Here is a 16,877-nt window from a genome sequence, read left to right as displayed (position 1 = left end):
CCAAGTGACCCTATGTAGGGGGAACAGTCCCTATTCTGCTCTGTGTCAGTGTGTATCAGGGTCCCCGAGGACAGGTGTCAATCCATATCTGCCAAGTGACCTTATGTAGGAGAACAGTCCCTATTCTGCTCTGTGTCAGTGTGTATCAGGGATCATTAGGATAGGTGTCAATCCATATCTGCCAAGTGACCCTATGTAGGAGAACAGTCCCTATTCTGCTCTGTGTCAGTGTGTATCAGGGTCCCCGAGGACAGGTGTGAATCCATATCTGCCAAGTGACCCTATGTAGGAGGAACAGTCCCTATTCTGCTCTGTGTCAGTGTGTATCAGGGTCCCCGAGGACAGGTGTGAATCCATATCTGCCAAGTGACCCTATGTAGGAGGAACAGTCCCTATTCTGCTCTGTGTCAGTGTGTATCAGGGTCTCTGAGGACAGGTGTCAATCCATATCTGCCAAGTGACCCAATGTAGGGGGAACAGTCCCTATTCTGCTCTGTGTCAGTGTGTATCAGGGTCCCTGAGGACAGGTGTCAATCCATATCTGCCAAGTGACCCTATGTAGGAGAACAGTCCCTATTCTGCTCTGTGTCTGTGTATCAGGGTCCCTGAGGACAGGTGTGAATCCATATCTGCCAAGTGACCCTATGTAGGAGGAACAGTCCCTATTCTACTCTGTGTCAGTGTGTATCAGGGTCCCTGAGGACAGGTGTCAATCCATATCTGCCAAGTGACCCTATGTAGGGGGATCAGTCCCAATTCTGCTCTGTCAGTGTGTATCAGGGATCATTAGGATAGGTGTCAATCCATATCTGCCAAGTGACCCTATGTAGGGGGAACAGTCCCTATTCTGCTCTGCGTCAGTGTGTATCATGGATCATTAGGATAGGTGTCAATCCATATCTGCCAAGTGACCCTATGTAGGGGGAACAGTCCCTATTCTGCTCTGTGTCAGTGTGTATCAGGGTCCCTGAGGACAGGTGTCAATCCATATCAGCCAAGTGACCCTATGTAGGGGGAACAGTCCCTATTCTGCTCTGTGTCAGTGTGTATCAGGGTCGCTGAGGACATGTGTCAATCCATATCTGCCAAGTGACCCTATGTAGGGGGAACAGTCCCTATTCTGCTCTGTGTCAGTGTGTATCAGGGTCCCCGAGGACAGGTGTCAATCCATATCTGCCAAGTGACCTTATGTAGGAGAACAGTCCCTATTCTGCTCTGTGTCAGTGTGTATCAGGGATCATTAGGATAGGTGTCAATCCATATCTGCCAAGTGACCCTATGTAGGGGGAACAGTCCCTATTCTGCTCTGTGTCAGTGTGTATCAGGGATCATTAGGATAGGTGTCAATCCATATCTGCCAAGTGACCCTATGTAGGGGGAACAGTCCCTATTCTGCTCTGTGTCAGTGTGTATCAGGGTCTCTGAGGACAGGTGTGAATCCATATCTGCCAAGTGACCCTATGTAGGGGGAACAGTCCCTATTCTGCTCTGTGTCAGTGTGTATCAGGGATCCATAGGATATATGTCAATCCATATCTGCCAAGTGACCCTATGTAGGGGGAACAGTCCCTATTCTGCTCTGTGTCAGTGTGTATCAGGGGCTCTGAGGACAGGTGTCAATCCATATGTCAAGGTGTCAATATGTCATATGTCAGGTGTCAATCCATATCCATTGTGATTTAGGAATGTTAGGTGATTTACGCCCTTTATGGATTAAAACCAGACTCTGCATCAACTGTGTAATTTTCCATGGGAGTTTTGCCATGGATCCCCCTCCGGCACGCCACAGTCCACGTGTTAGTCCCCTTGAAACAACTTTTCCATCACTATTGTGGCCAGAAAGAGTTCCTGTGGGTTTTAAAATTCGCCTGCCCATTGAAGTCTATGGCGGTTCGCCCGGTTCGCCGGTTCGCGAACGTTTGCGGAAGTTCGCGTCCGCCGTTCGCGAACCGAAAATGTTGTGTTCGCGACATCACTAATTACTATTACAGGTGGGCCCTATTTTATTAGAGGCCTACCTGATACGTCGGTTTCGGCACACCACAACCGACTTGCTCATATATCTAACTTATCATGTATACGGCTTTTGTCCCCGACTACAAATATATATATATATATATATATATATATATATATATATATATATTCATATATACACCATAGATCAGGGATAGGCAATCTTCAGCACTCCCGATGTTGTGGACTATATCCCCCATGATGCTCTAACACCCATAATGCTGGCAAACCATCATGGGAGGTGTAGTCCAAAACATCTGGAGTGCCGAAGGTTGCCTGTGCCTGCCATAGATCGTGTCCTCCCTTAAGTAGAGGAGGGACAGATCAAGAGTTCTTCTTCAGAGAGAAACCTTCTGGATTAAGATTTTGAATACAGATTAATTATGCTCTGATGGGATTTCCAGTTTATGATGCCCTTGACACTTTTTTAATTATTCTTATTACTCAGTATTATCTTGCTACAGAACATATAGTAGTATATTTTTTTACAACAGTGACTTATGTTGTAGTTTTGGTTATTTACTTTTTTTAAGAGCCTGTTTGAGCTTTTAATGAAATAACAAATAGTTTTCAAGAGCCCTGGGGGAGCATACCCTACAATACTTACACACATCCAAGATTAAGAACTGCTTCTGTAGTATTTGTTTGCCTACAATTTGTTTTAATCTGCTATCTATTAATCTTATATTGCTGTTGGAGGAAAGAACTAAAACAATTCCATACTAAGCAGGAAAAATTAGAGCCCACATCCATTTTAGGGATATAAAATATATGTGTGGGTTTATGTCTTGCCTTGATTTTTAATAAGCAGAAATCAGAGTGGGTGGCGGGGTTGTATGTGAATAATCTCCTTATTAGATTTTATTCAAGTGGGGGGAGTGTTGGGGAAAATATTATGAATATTTATAACTGATTAATATGTGCTTGATTAATGGGACACTATAGTCATCCAGACCACTTCAGCTCAATGAAGTGGTCTGGGTGCCAGGTCCCTCAGGTTTTAACCCTGCAGATGCAAACATAGCAGTTTCAGAGAAACTGCTATGTTTACATTGCAGGGTTAAGCCAGCCTCTAGTGGCTGTCTTCCAGACAGCCACTAGAGGCGCATCTGCGACGCTGGAGGCATATTATGCCTCCATCACACAGAGCATCCATAGGAAAGCATTGAAAAATGCTTTCTTATAGACAGCTTGAATGCGCGCGCGGCACTTGCCGTGCATGCGCATTCGGCTCCACTGACGTCGGTGGGGGAGGAGAGGTCACCAGTGCCGAGGGAGCCCGGTGCTGGAAAAAGGTAAGCTGCTGAAGGGGTTTTAACCCCAGCGGGAGGAGACCAGCGGGAGGAAGACCCTGAGGGTGGGGGCACCCTCAGGGCACTATAGTGTCAGGTAAACCGCTTAGTTTTCCTGACACTATAGTGATCCTTTAAGTCTATGTGTACGGGAGATCAGGAATTATCTTCAAATGGAGTTTCTGCTTAGATAGTTGGAAAGGCACAGCTACATCCTTGGTAAAATAACAGGATAGAAACACTTTGGGCCTTGTGAAAGTAAATCACATTTGCATATCAATTGAGCTGAGGAATTGGCTATTTACAACATGGGAACTGACATGGGAACTTTCTTGAACAACCTGCGCTCGAGATTTAAAGCCTTGGGATACCCAAATAGAGTACTTAAACGTGCATTCCAACAAGCATGTCTACAAATTAGGTAAGAAACACCTATGATTCAGGTTGGAACCGAATGACTGGCATCATGTCAAACAACTGGCCAATACTAGCACACAACAGCGAACTGCAGGAAATTTTACCTAAATTTCCATCACTCACGGCACGGAGAGCTAAAAACATCAAGGATTTACTTGTCCACAGTTACCAGCCACCCAAAAAACAAGATCCTATTTGGCTAACCCAGACTAAGGGCACTTACAGATGTGGACACTGTAAAGCATGTCAATATATCAAACCAACAAAAATTACAGTGTCCAACCAAAACCATTTAAAGATCCACTAATGCCTTTGTCAATTGTGGAACCACTAAAATGATCTATCTAATTACATGCAGTTGTGGGAAACAATATATTGGGAAAACTTCCCAACAATTTAGAAGAAGGATACTTCAGCATATCCACTCAATTACCAATGTCAATACTCCCACCCCATGTAGCAAGACATATCACCAATTTTCATGATTCAAATATGTCTCATCTCACTTTTCAATGCATTGAAAAGTTACAACCGCACTCCTGAAAAGGTGATTTCAATCTATGTCTCGTTCAAAAAGTAAAAATGGATTTTCAAATTCAAAACCATAGCCCCCTTGGGGTTGAATGAGGAATTTAATTACACCTCATTCATCCATAGATAAATTCCAACACTACCACCATAACCACTACGTCAGTACACTATATATATATATATATATATATATATATATATCATATTTTAATGAATATGCAAATCAAATATAGAACTCTTCACTCTACATCAAAGCAGACACATCAAGAATGTATTGACTATCCTCATGACCAATTCGGGTCCAAAATATCTGTATGCACTTGGACACCTAACTCTCTATTCGAACAGGGAATTCATCGAGCTGAAAATGTAACTTTTTGTAAACAACTCCAGGGCTTTCCTTTTGACTTGCTCGATATAATAAGAATAACAAATTGGATTTATTGCATTTAATATCTACACAATACCGATCAGGCATGTATAAAATCAATGAAATGACTGTATCCTGTCTAATACCTCACATAGTTGGGGCTCATCACATATACATTAGTGCATTATAATGTGAATCTAAAAATTTCCAGCACTATTCAGATATTGAATTATGGGGTTATAGTTCTTAAACCCCTCTCGTTATCACTTTCTCTTTTCATTGCCGAGCCGGCACAGACTGTTTCCTCATTGGATAGTCGGCAATACCAATATGTAAATAGTATCATTCCATTATGTTTACCCGCTGAGCATCACTATTGGTGCTCTCAACTGTCAGTTCTGAGTTAATCCGCCTATTGGTCATGAGGGGTTAACCTATCAGAACTCCCCTTCTCCGATATAAAAATCACTCACAAGTCCTCCTTCATTTCATTCCCCCTGAAGAGCCTGCCTGCCGAAACGCGCGTCGGGGCTCAGCTTAGAGGCTCACTCAGTCCGGCTTCCTTTACATAGCATCTCCTCCTCAACGGCATTTAACAATATGATGACAATATAGATAGGAGTTTGGAATGCAGCTGCCCAGCATCTGAGCCCATATTACCTGAACAGAACTATCTCATTCACATTAGGAGCTATATGGTCTCCAGCTGCTTATTTTGACCCTAAGATAGTAGAAAGATTATAATATCGGTAATCATAGCTAATAGGTGCCCTTGAAGGCACATCATATGAACTTCTAGACAGCTAGATTCTAAAGCGTGTCAGTTAGGATTTACTATTGAGTAGGTGCCCTCAAAGGCACAGTTTAGCACTCAAGCAAAGATCACTAAGTCATACGCTATTTTGTTTTGAGGTATCAAATACATAGGCTATTCTGCCAGTGATCCGAATGGCTTGTCAGTCAGGATTTACTAACAAGTAGATGTTAGATGAAGGCACAGTTTAGCACCTCAGCTAAGATCATTAAGCAACAAGCTACTTTCTTTCACGATAGGTGCCCTAAAAAAGCACAGTGGAGTACCACTGCTACAGCTCTATATTCAGGTTAATACTTTAATGGACTAACCAATATATATATATATATATATATATATAATATATGCTTTTCCTGCTGATACTCCAGATTCATCAGAAGTTTCTGTCACTATCTCTGATTGTACTTCTGTTACACTTTTGAAATTTTTCTTAGTAGCAACCAAGCGATACATTTGTTGCTAACCTGTACCATTAGTTTGGGCGTCAGACAGAGATGCAAACTGAAATCTAGGAGCATATATATATATACATATTTTTCTATCTCTTTTTTTATTTTATTTTTCCTGTAGTGTCTATCTATTTAAAGATTCTTTGCACAATAGAACCTTTTACACCTTTTAAATACAAGAATAAAAATATGTTTTTACATTTTATTATTTTGCATTTGTTATTATTTTTTTCATATATAGATATATGTAGGTAATGTTCTAGTTCTCTCTAAACAGATATTATTAGATAGATGGAATGTGTGAGTGTTATGAATGTATTGTAACTCTGTGATACTATAACTCTGTAACATTCTTCTTCTGTAATATTTAACTGGGCAGATTCTAAGTAAAGTTTTCTCTCTGGTAAGAACTACAGTGTTGGCTGTTTCATTGTAATACCGGGTAGAACACCTTAGTAGTGCTAGTCATATATTTATCTGGACAAGGGGAAAAAGATATACGTTAGTCCTTGGAAGAGGTGACAGAGGGATATTACATTCACTATTAATACACAACACAGAGTGGGTTTCCCTCAAAAGAATACCAATTGGAAGTATTGGTGGTGAGATAAGAATTATACAACATATACAACAGCTTTAAGAGAAAAATTAGGAAAAAATGCAAAGCCAGTGAACCACTCATGGACAGCTATTTCATTGTTAATGCTTGGGAAGCAAAAAACAAAAAGTTTATAGTGGGAAAAAATTGTGATTAAAAACCCCTTCCACCTGAATTCTGTGAATAGTTAATACAAGGTAAACAAAAATCTGCACACCAGTCAAGCCATAAGACTTGCTTTTCCCACAGAAATCACAAATCTGCAGTGATGTTACAACCGCAAAGGGGAGGGGTTTTCAATCACAATTTTTTCCCCACCATAACCTTTTTGGGTTTTGCTTTCCAAGCACTACCAAGCCTCAATAAGCAAACCAGTAACCAATATCATGCTGATGATTTGCATTAACAATGAAACAGCTGTCCATGAGTGGTTCACTGGCTTTGCATCTTTTCTTAGGTTGTGTTTCAAAATGTATTTATAATGTAATGCTTAATAAGAAAAAGCACTATTGATAATCTAACATGCAACATCCAGCACAAGCACAGGAAAAATAGCAATACCTATTACTAGAGCAGCCAGACATAAAGGAACACTATAGGATTAGGAACACAAACATGTATTCCTGACCCTATAGCTATAAAGCTCTATCTAGTCCTCCTGCCCCCTCTAAGTATAGTAAAATCTTACTTGAATTACAGCCTGCTGCTGCTGGCTCTGCTCCTGATCTGCCTGCTTCTTAGCCAATCACCATGCTTTCTCAGAGCTGAGCTTGTCAAGGAGGCAGATCAGGGACAAAGCAGCACAAGTCAAACAGCCCTGGTCAATCAGCATTTCCTCTGGACGAACCTCTAGTAGCCATCTGTGGAGTGGCTACTGGTGGTATCCCTAGGACGTAATGTAAATACTGCATTTTCTCTGAAATTACAATTTTTACAGCAAAAGACCTGCAGGGAATGATTGTAACAGCACCCCCAGGCATAAAAGGGGTTAACAGCCTTTTAGTAGATCTTCCCCTTCCAGAGACACAGGCACAGCTACTGTAGACACCAATCCACCGAACCGGAGAAGCATTTGAATGCTCTCAAACATACGAATGCTGTAAACAGACGAATAGGAAAAACCATACGAATAGGTTTACACTCCTAGCAGTCAAACTGGAACAGCATACAATAAATCCCCCCCAAGAACGAGACAAGGCTCCGTTTTGAGGGTCAAGCAGGAACAGCCAGAGCTGTGGGTTTATTGTTCTTATATACACGTTAGTACCACCCACAGGGTTTTGGTAAACAACCAATAAACACATACAATACACTCAGACACTCCCACACAAAATCCTCCCATCTGCCTGTGATACAATTACCTTAAACAATGTGTAATGTAATTATCACTGGCAGAGAAATACAGTTTTCCACATTATTCATAACTTTAAAAGTATGCATCACATTCACACTTACATTTACAGAATCAGCATACTCCAAATACAAACACATGTCAAAATCATCCAAATTGGTCCATTGGTTCAAAAGATAGCTTGAAGTCCTTTGTGATCAAATGAAGCATGGCTTTTCTGCCCAAAACTAGTTCCACAGAGTCTTCTATCCTGGAGATAATTGAGAAGTAATCCAATTATCTCCAAGGACAGAGGCAAAACTCCATTAACCACATGGTAGCAAAATAGAGTAAAATACAATAAAATACACAAGGTTACATTTATTACATAAAATACAGACATGCAACATATCCCCAGATAGCTTAGGTCTGAGCGCACATTATTACTGAATGTCGCTCAGACCACATACATACAGTTCAATTGCCATGGAGCCAAAGTCTTTTATTACATGAATAGGCTCCATGGCATAGCTATCTTGGTTAAATGAGTTCATTCAGTAAATCCGAGAATCTACCGAACGCCAGGGCAGAAATACATGCATAGACCTTTCTGCATAGGAAAATAAAGTATTTAAATGCCGGTCCATAGTCAAAAGGCAGCAGGCAGGCAACCAGGCTCCTCCAATGCACAGTGGCGAGATTGGTCTTGTCACAATTATACTCACAACAACAAATACAGTAACCTGTTGTTGTTCTGGTGACCATAGTTTCCCTTTAATTTGCAAAGAATAAGATATAGATATGTCAAATAATAGGCCATGGTTAAATAAATTAACAAGCCAAGGTCTGGGACACAGAGAACAGAGTAGTAAAGATAATCCAAGAACAATAACCAGTAATCAGAGTACAGAGAAAATGCGCTCTTGGATAACCAAAGTGGAAACCATGACAGGGCACTAAACATAAGTATATCTGAAGTATTTATAGGCCTGGAGCGGTTTTTTTTTTTATTATTGCTATGTCCCTACAATGTGAATGGGCATCAGTAATGACGTAATGATGTCATAGAGAGGGTGTGGCTGACTGATGTCATTAAAAGGGCCTGCAACATCCGGCTTGAAAAACACCGATAAAGGTGTCTGAGGGTGTTAATCTGATGAGATGCCTATTTGGCGAGATAGGGGCACCAGGTGAGTGCAGAAATGCAAGTGTATGTATTCTTACAGCTTGTTTCTTTTTTTTTTTTCATTAAAATATTTTTACCAATTCACTAATTCAAAAACTTTACATATTATACATGTTGTGTAACATTTAATGCACTTACTGAGAAGAATTGTGATACATAATAAAATTGCGATTAGTGCACCAGTGCTGAGTCCGGCAAGCAGTAAGTAAGCTTCTGCGTCACATGATTGTACGTTCCCTTTTCTGTCACAAGCACACACTCTTATGGTCAATGTTCCAGTACTGCTTTGGACTGGATAATCATTGTCAAAAATGATAATAGGTAGAACGTAGATGCTTGTTTTATGTCTATTGTATCCATTTTTTTTTGTCAAAATGCTTGCTGTATTGTCTGGAATTTAGATCAAACAAGAAATGGTTAATCATGTTTTGTAAATAAAATGATCAAATTACTTCTGTTAGCAAACTGTAAAGAGCAAGTTTTCTTTACCTCTATTATCTATAACTGTGAAGTTTGGGTTCATTGAAAATTCTTGCACCATTTCAAAGAAGAATGTGTGTCCCCGAGGGGGTTCATCCTTATCTGCAGCGCTTATTGTTTGAATTATCTGTGGAGAAAAGAAAAAAAAAAATTACAAAATGAAACACTCATACACTAAAGGGACTTCTGCCAAATGCTAAGGTATTATATTATACATACTGAATTGACACAAACGTAAATAGCAGGTTTTTGTGTACAATCAAATATACTTTCAACCTCGTTATACTTGGCTATATTATGTATTAAATTAACATATATCCAGACACCCTGCATTCAAACACAAACACTAGACACCAGCAACCACCACATTCCAATGGCAACAGTACATACAATTACACCTATACATTCACACATATACTCTATACAGGAACATGTTTACATTCAAACACACAAACATTGCTTACAAATAAAACCCTGCAAGGATGGACAAATGGTAGTTCTTCAGCTAGCATAGCTTAATTGAAGTTGTACGACAGATTTGCCTACTCTTTAACTGTTACAAGGCCCAAAAACAATACTTGCACCATAACCCTCTCTACATTAGTTCTGCTACTAGTTTGGAGCCAAATATTTAATTGTGGTAGTTATAGGCCTATACCATGGAACCATGGAACAATGTGTACAGGAAATAATTCATGTTGGCTGTATGCCTCGATCCAATACTAAAGGAGCTAGTCAACTCTTATTAGTCTGGTTGGTCCCATCAAGGGAGGCAAAGGATAACATAATCAAAATCATCAATGTGGCACATCTGGCTAAAAAAATCATCCATGCCTTCCATGTTTCTATTCAATTGATACAGAAAGGGTGGACTTGTCCTTTCCTTACTTCAGGGTTTGGACAAACTGGATCAGATGGATTCAGATCAGATTTGAGGTTTGGACAAACTGGGTCAGATGGATTCAAGCTATTTATTTAAGTGCTCGATGTGGCAGAAATGCCTCTGCCACATATTCTTGGAGGGGTCTGCTTGCCAGCCTCCTGCTAAAAGACTATGGGTCCTTTAAAAACTTATGTAATCTATGTACTTTTCTACTCCATGAAGAGAGACCGACTGTTGGCACTAATTCCCTGAAACTGTTTTGGGCATAGGACCATGTGCACGGTCAGTCTCAAATATGACTTCTATGGAAACCTCGAGCCCCGAAACCGATCTGGGTGATTTTCGGATATGTTGGTCCCCCAAATCAGAGCTATCAGGGAATGTGACTTTTGTGTGTTTCCCATGTGTTTTGGGGGTACTTTTGGGGTGTTGTTAAAATGTATGTTTTCTGTGCCTGGAGATAATTGAGTTTAGTACAGTTCCTGACTCAATTATATCTCAGGCACAGGGGAGGGATTGTCCTGTTTTGTGTGGGAGTGTCCTGGACCTGACAGCCAATGTAATTATAGTGTGTACTTTGTCACAATCCCCTCTCAGGTCCAGTGGGGAATGCCCCTGGAATATGTTATGGAAAAATCCCTGCATGGGGACTTGCATATAAGGCCAGTTGTGGCTGCCATTAAACAGTTCCTCTTCACCCTCAAAATAGAGTCTCATCTCATGTTTGGAGGGAACAGCTATATTCACTCTGGGGATTGCTATATTCACTATACTCCTTTGGATTATAGCTCTTGTAAGAGCAATCCTGCTACACTCTCTGGAGTAGGAGAGGTCTACCCAATGGAAGCTGGATCCCTGTCTTGGGTCCAGGGAGGGTGGAGGACAACGAGACGCCAACCAAGCTGTAACGCTGGCTGTGGGGACTACGGTGGTTATGGTGTCTGGTTGAGTGCTTGAAAGTACTCAGAGGTACTAGGAAGCAGCGATTGGCAGAGGCACCGAGTCGTGGTGCTAGGCAGTCTGCCACACTCAAACCATTTTTTCAAGCTTTTAAGAAAAAACAGGGATTGAGGGTATAAGAGTTTCATTTAAAGAATTGTAAGTTTCAGCTTTTGCTAATGATCTCCTTTCTAGCCTGACACAGCCTTTGTCTTCCTTACTCCCACTCATTGCTAAACTGTTAAATTATAATTCACTATCCAATTTTACATGTAATCTAGGGAAGAGTGAAATTTTTAATCATTCCATCACCCAAATGAAATTCCTACTCTGAAACAATGCCAACTGAAAATCAATGGGCCAATGCAAGCATTAAATACCTGTTTGCAAACATTACCCCTTCTACCTCTATGAAGCAAACATTTCAAAATGAGTAGAAATAATTAAAGTTGATCTTAAAAATAGTTTTTTTTCTCTCAGTTTTGTTAGTTGGGCAAGGTGAATTACTTACTGTGAATATCCTTCACTCCTTCATTTAATAAATACATGAACTATATATTGCCGAGATCCATCTATAGATCATTATAATCATTGTTTATGAACCTGTTTTAAGCCAGTAAAAAACCCTGCATAGCTTATCACATTTGATCACAAAACAATTGGAAGGGGTAGGATTGACGTTATATTTTATTACTATTCAATGATCTACAATTGGGCAAGACAATATATCTTATTGTCTTATATGTCATAGAGCAGTCTTACACCAATCAATATATATATCTAGATATATATCTATATATATAGTCCACATAGGTTATGGTGGGGAAAATTTGTGATTGAAAACCCTGAAGTCTGTGGATAGTTAATACAATGTTTAACAAAAATCTGCACACCAGTCAAGCCATAAGACTTGCCTTTCCCACATAAATCAGAAATCTGCAGTGATATTACTACCGTAAAGGATTTTGGGTAGACATGCAAATTAGCTTAACAAAAAAAATCATAGTTTTGCCTCATTCCATTTTAAACATGGATTCCTTTTAGTCTGTGTTTGCTGTATACAACAGCTTGGAAAACAACTTAAGAAAAAGATGCAAAGCCAGTAAACCATTCATGGGCAGCTGTTTCATTGTTAATGCAACTCATCAGCATGAGGTTGGTTACTAGTTTGCTTGTTGAGGCTTGGTAGTGCTTGGGAAGCAAAATCCAAATAGGTTATGGTGGGGAAACTGAGATTGAAAACCCCTTGAACCTGAATATTTTTGTTAAGCTAATTTGCATATGCCCACCCAGAATCCTTTGCGGTAGTAACATCACTGCAGATTTGTGATTTCTGTGGAAAAAGCAAGTATTATGGCTTGACTGGTGTGCAGATTTCTGTTTAACATTGTATTAACTATCCACAGACTTCAGGTGGAAGGGGTTTTCAATCACAATTTTTCACCACCATAACATATTTGGGTTTTGCTTCCCAAGCACTACCAAGCCTCACTAAGAAAACCATTGTATTAACTATATATATATATATATATATATAATAAACAATACACAGGATCCAGCGCACTCTCCTATCTACTAAACAGCAACTTCAATGTTGACAGATTTTATTAGTTTTTAAAAGTTTTTTTTTAAAAACACCTTATCTAGGCAAAAAATTATGGGGATTTAGTTACATTATATGATCATACATTGCATAAGCCTGCCACAACGTCAATGTACCCCACCGTTCTATTAACTATGCTCTCATTTCTTTGATTATATATATATATATATATATATATATATATATATATATATATATATATATATATATATACATATATATATAATCAAAGAAATGAGAGCACTCACTGGCTTTAAATAAATCTTTGTATTAAATATAAAGCATATAAATCAACGTTTCGACCATCAAACGGTCTTGATAAAGACCGTTTGACGGTCGAAACGTTGATTTATATGCTTTATATTTAATACAATGATTTATTTAAAACCAGTGAGTGCTCTCATTTCTTTGATTACATATGTGCACGGAGAGGCACCTTGGTCAAATTTGGATTTACTTGAATTTTTGCTGGGGAAGAGTGCCAGAGATTTAGAATTTATATATATATATACATATATATCACGAACCAGAAACGGGTTTGCTGTAACCTGTGTATTATAAATAAAGACGAATAACTTTCTTCAAAAAGCCCAGCGTGTGCCTTTGTTCGTGGAGATTTATGTTGATTTGGCTGAAAGAGCGCCGTGGCAGTTATACTACAAATGAGTGCAGGATCGTGGATTTTATATATATATATATATATATATATATATATATATATATATATATATATATATATATATATATATATATATATATATGTGTGTGTGTGTGTGTGTATATGTATATATATATATATATATATATATATATATATATATATATGTATTTGAGGAATCTGAGACGGTAAACACATACCAATCACTAAAAGAGGAACAAGAAAGGATGTGGAGAGTAAAAGCTGTAGTATCTGATTTTAGTATCAGTAGCATCCTTTGGTAAAGGACCAGAGAACTATATTTATTTATATACATGCTTACATACATTTCCCATGGCCCCAAGACTGTGTTGCTTATTCAGAATAGATTTAATTACCTCCTCCTAAAAACACCAACTTACTTGAATGTTGTTGTTTATATGCTTAGCAAAATGAGTTATTTGATTCCATTTCACCAAATACTTACAGCTAAAAAAGTGATATTTGCATTTTTAAATAATTTGATGCAAACAGAGATGTTATCTCTGACAGACATATTTCAACTTTTTGGAATACTTTGCCCCTGAATGAATAATCACCTTCCTAGCATCTACAATCCAGTGGACAAACTGAGAGAATCAACCGGACACATGAATATGAAAATATATTCCACTGTTGGTAGGATAATTATGTCAAATTCTTACTTCTGTGTGAATTCAATTAAAATATTTTAGCTCAAACAATGATTTTTTTTCCCAAAATGCTTGGGCCAGCCACTAACAAACTAAGAAACAAGAATATCAATCCAGTTTTTCCACAAAAAATACATTCGCACACAGACACCAACCTTCACTAAACTGGTATTGTTGTTGATGAAAACTGTGAAAAATGTAAGCTGGAAATATCAAAGAGCCAGTCTTAACAAATGTGGGTAGCAAAGCACATCTATGGATGCATAAATGTAACCAGTAATATATACCAATGAAACAAATTACCACAAATCACATATGTATATCTTGTGAGGTATACTCTGGGAAGGAGATTAAGCAGATAGAAATGTATAGGTCATAGTTCAATAGTGCTACAACATAAAGATCTTGAAATAAAAATTAAATAATACTTTAACAGTAAAAATTGATATGTGGTACCTTTGCGATTAACAAATCATAAAGCTTTCAATGATCTCTATGCTGTGTATACTTGTTTTGATTTGTATCTACTATTTGTTTGAGAGAAAGACTAATGCCTGCTCTGAATCTGCTCTGTAAAAGTAATGTCGAGTTTATGGAGTTTATTTAGGTTTCCCACAATCCTCATGAGTTAGCAAGCATAGTGTCCATGTGCATAGGACACATTTTCATAATAAACTCAGTGCTCCTTGTCGAGCAAACATTAAAACATGCAATAATTCACTGTCACTGGAGAGACTATAAAAAGAATGGGATACAGGCCTATTCAAGCTACCTGACCCTTTAATGCATAAAAGGATAAAGATTAGTAGGGTCAAGTAGAAGGTCCACTTGATGATGGAATAACAAAACGTCTTTTTAAAAGAATTATTGTCAGTGTTGCGGGTCTATTATTTGTATGTTGAACTTTGGGTCTGTGTGTGAAGACTCTGAGGATTGCATCCCACACACTCTTGGTGCATGTTGACAACCTTTTGAGATGTAAAGGACCAAACATTGTTTGACATTTTAGCTGGTTGCAAAATAGCAACAGTCCAAAACAACTTATATTGAATTGATGAGAAATCTAAGAATAACAACTAAACTAAAAATAAATAGGGTACTCCTTTTTTTCCCCCTAAAAACTACATCTATGTTTATGTTGTAAATCAAGACAGTATATAAGGCTTCAATAATTTTACTCACCTGGCCTGGTTTTGCATTTTCACATACAAATGTGTCATAATATTTATCAAATTCTGGTGGGTGATCATTGATATCCAGAATCTTAATATATACTTGAACATGTTTGATTTGTTTGGGGTTTTCTAAACAACAAGAACAAAAAAAAAGTTAGTTTTCTACAGCATAACTTGTATCCAACACAGAGTGATGTTCAGGACAAAACACTTAAAGTGCAACTTCATTCAAATATTTCAAAGAATTAGATGCCTTTGCAAAGTATCCATATGCATAAGGATTACTAGATCATTTTAAAGTGACCTATTAGCAAGATGTTAAGAATATATACTTAAATATTTCTGAATATCATGTGAACCAAGATTATATGTTACATGTTATTAAGCTGTATAAATGAACAAGAATATAAAAATGCACTTTTCTTTTTGTGTGTGAATCCAGTGTAAATGTGCTGTTCCAACAATTTTTGCAAAACATAATAACTATGTCCTCATTGTTACTGGGAGATTGAGGCAAATTAGAAAGGGTAAATGTAAACATGTAATAGCCAAGGATACTTCCAATAACCCCTCTTTTACACAAATTGACTTATAAAATGTGAGGGATTTTATAAACATAATCTTTACTAGTATTCTACACAGTTTACTAAAACAACTCTACGGTAAAGTTATTAAATTAGTACAGTTATTAAATGTGTATATTAAAGTGTTACTCCAGCCTCCATGGCCACGTCTGCTTTTATAAAATAAATGGTATATTTTTTATAGTGAATATGCAGTGACATTTTTGGCACAAGTTTTAAGGAGGGGGATTTCAGAACAAGAACAAGTGCAGAGGCAAGTTACAAAATTAATAATGGGGGAGGGAAAACATTAGGCTAGATAAACTGCATGTCTTTTCTTTAGAAAAAAGGCATCTCAGAGATGACATGATAGCGCTATACAAGTATACACAGGGTCAGTATAAACCACTATCTGCTAACCTGTTCTTTAGCATGATCATACAAAAGTCAAGAGGTCACACACTCAGACAGGAAGTTTTCTCGTTTTCACTTACAGCAGAAAAAAAGGTTCTTCTACAGTGAGAACAATAAAGATGTGGAATTCTTAACTCAAAGAGGTCTTATCTGTTTCTATAGACAATTTTTTAAAAGTCCTGATTTTTTTTTTTTTTTAAACCAGAATATTCAAGGATACATTTAATATGTGTGAACTGTTTTTAATGCAAGAAATCTGATTATCATTATGAAGTCAAGATGCATTTTTGTTTTACAGATTTTTGTGGCAAATTGGAAATCGCTTCAGTTTTTTTTCCTTCTTCTGGACTGACAAAATAAAGGAATTGGTTTTAAAGGCTGCACTTAATACACTTGAGTCTTTTTTCAACATATATTACTATCTAACTACATAACTAGAGCATACATAGAAATCGTAAAGAGAGGAAGAAAATATAATATAGATATAT

General features: G+C 37.9%; 1 protein-coding gene across 1 annotated transcript in view; it reads right to left on the bottom strand.

Moving 5' to 3' along the window:
- The window catches only part of LOC134608749 (cadherin-9-like), a 338,385-nt gene that overhangs the window by 21,870 nt on the left and 299,638 nt on the right, over nucleotides 1-16,877 (bottom strand). Inside the window, exons 9-11 of the mRNA XM_063451835.1 lie at nucleotides 15,420-15,541; nucleotides 9,493-9,610; nucleotides 9,142-9,393 (exon numbers count right to left, since the gene is read on the bottom strand). Coding sequence (XP_063307905.1) covers nucleotides 9,142-9,393; nucleotides 9,493-9,610; nucleotides 15,420-15,541 — 492 coding nt within the window. The remainder of the gene's footprint in view (nucleotides 1-9,141; nucleotides 9,394-9,492; nucleotides 9,611-15,419; nucleotides 15,542-16,877) is intronic.

The sequence above is a fragment of the Pelobates fuscus genome, chromosome 4 (assembly GCF_036172605.1).
Source record: "Pelobates fuscus isolate aPelFus1 chromosome 4, aPelFus1.pri, whole genome shotgun sequence".
Lineage (NCBI taxonomy): Eukaryota > Metazoa > Chordata > Amphibia > Anura > Pelobatidae > Pelobates > Pelobates fuscus.
Note: the sequence above shows the minus strand (reverse complement) of the source record. Positions and strands in the feature narration are given on the sequence as shown.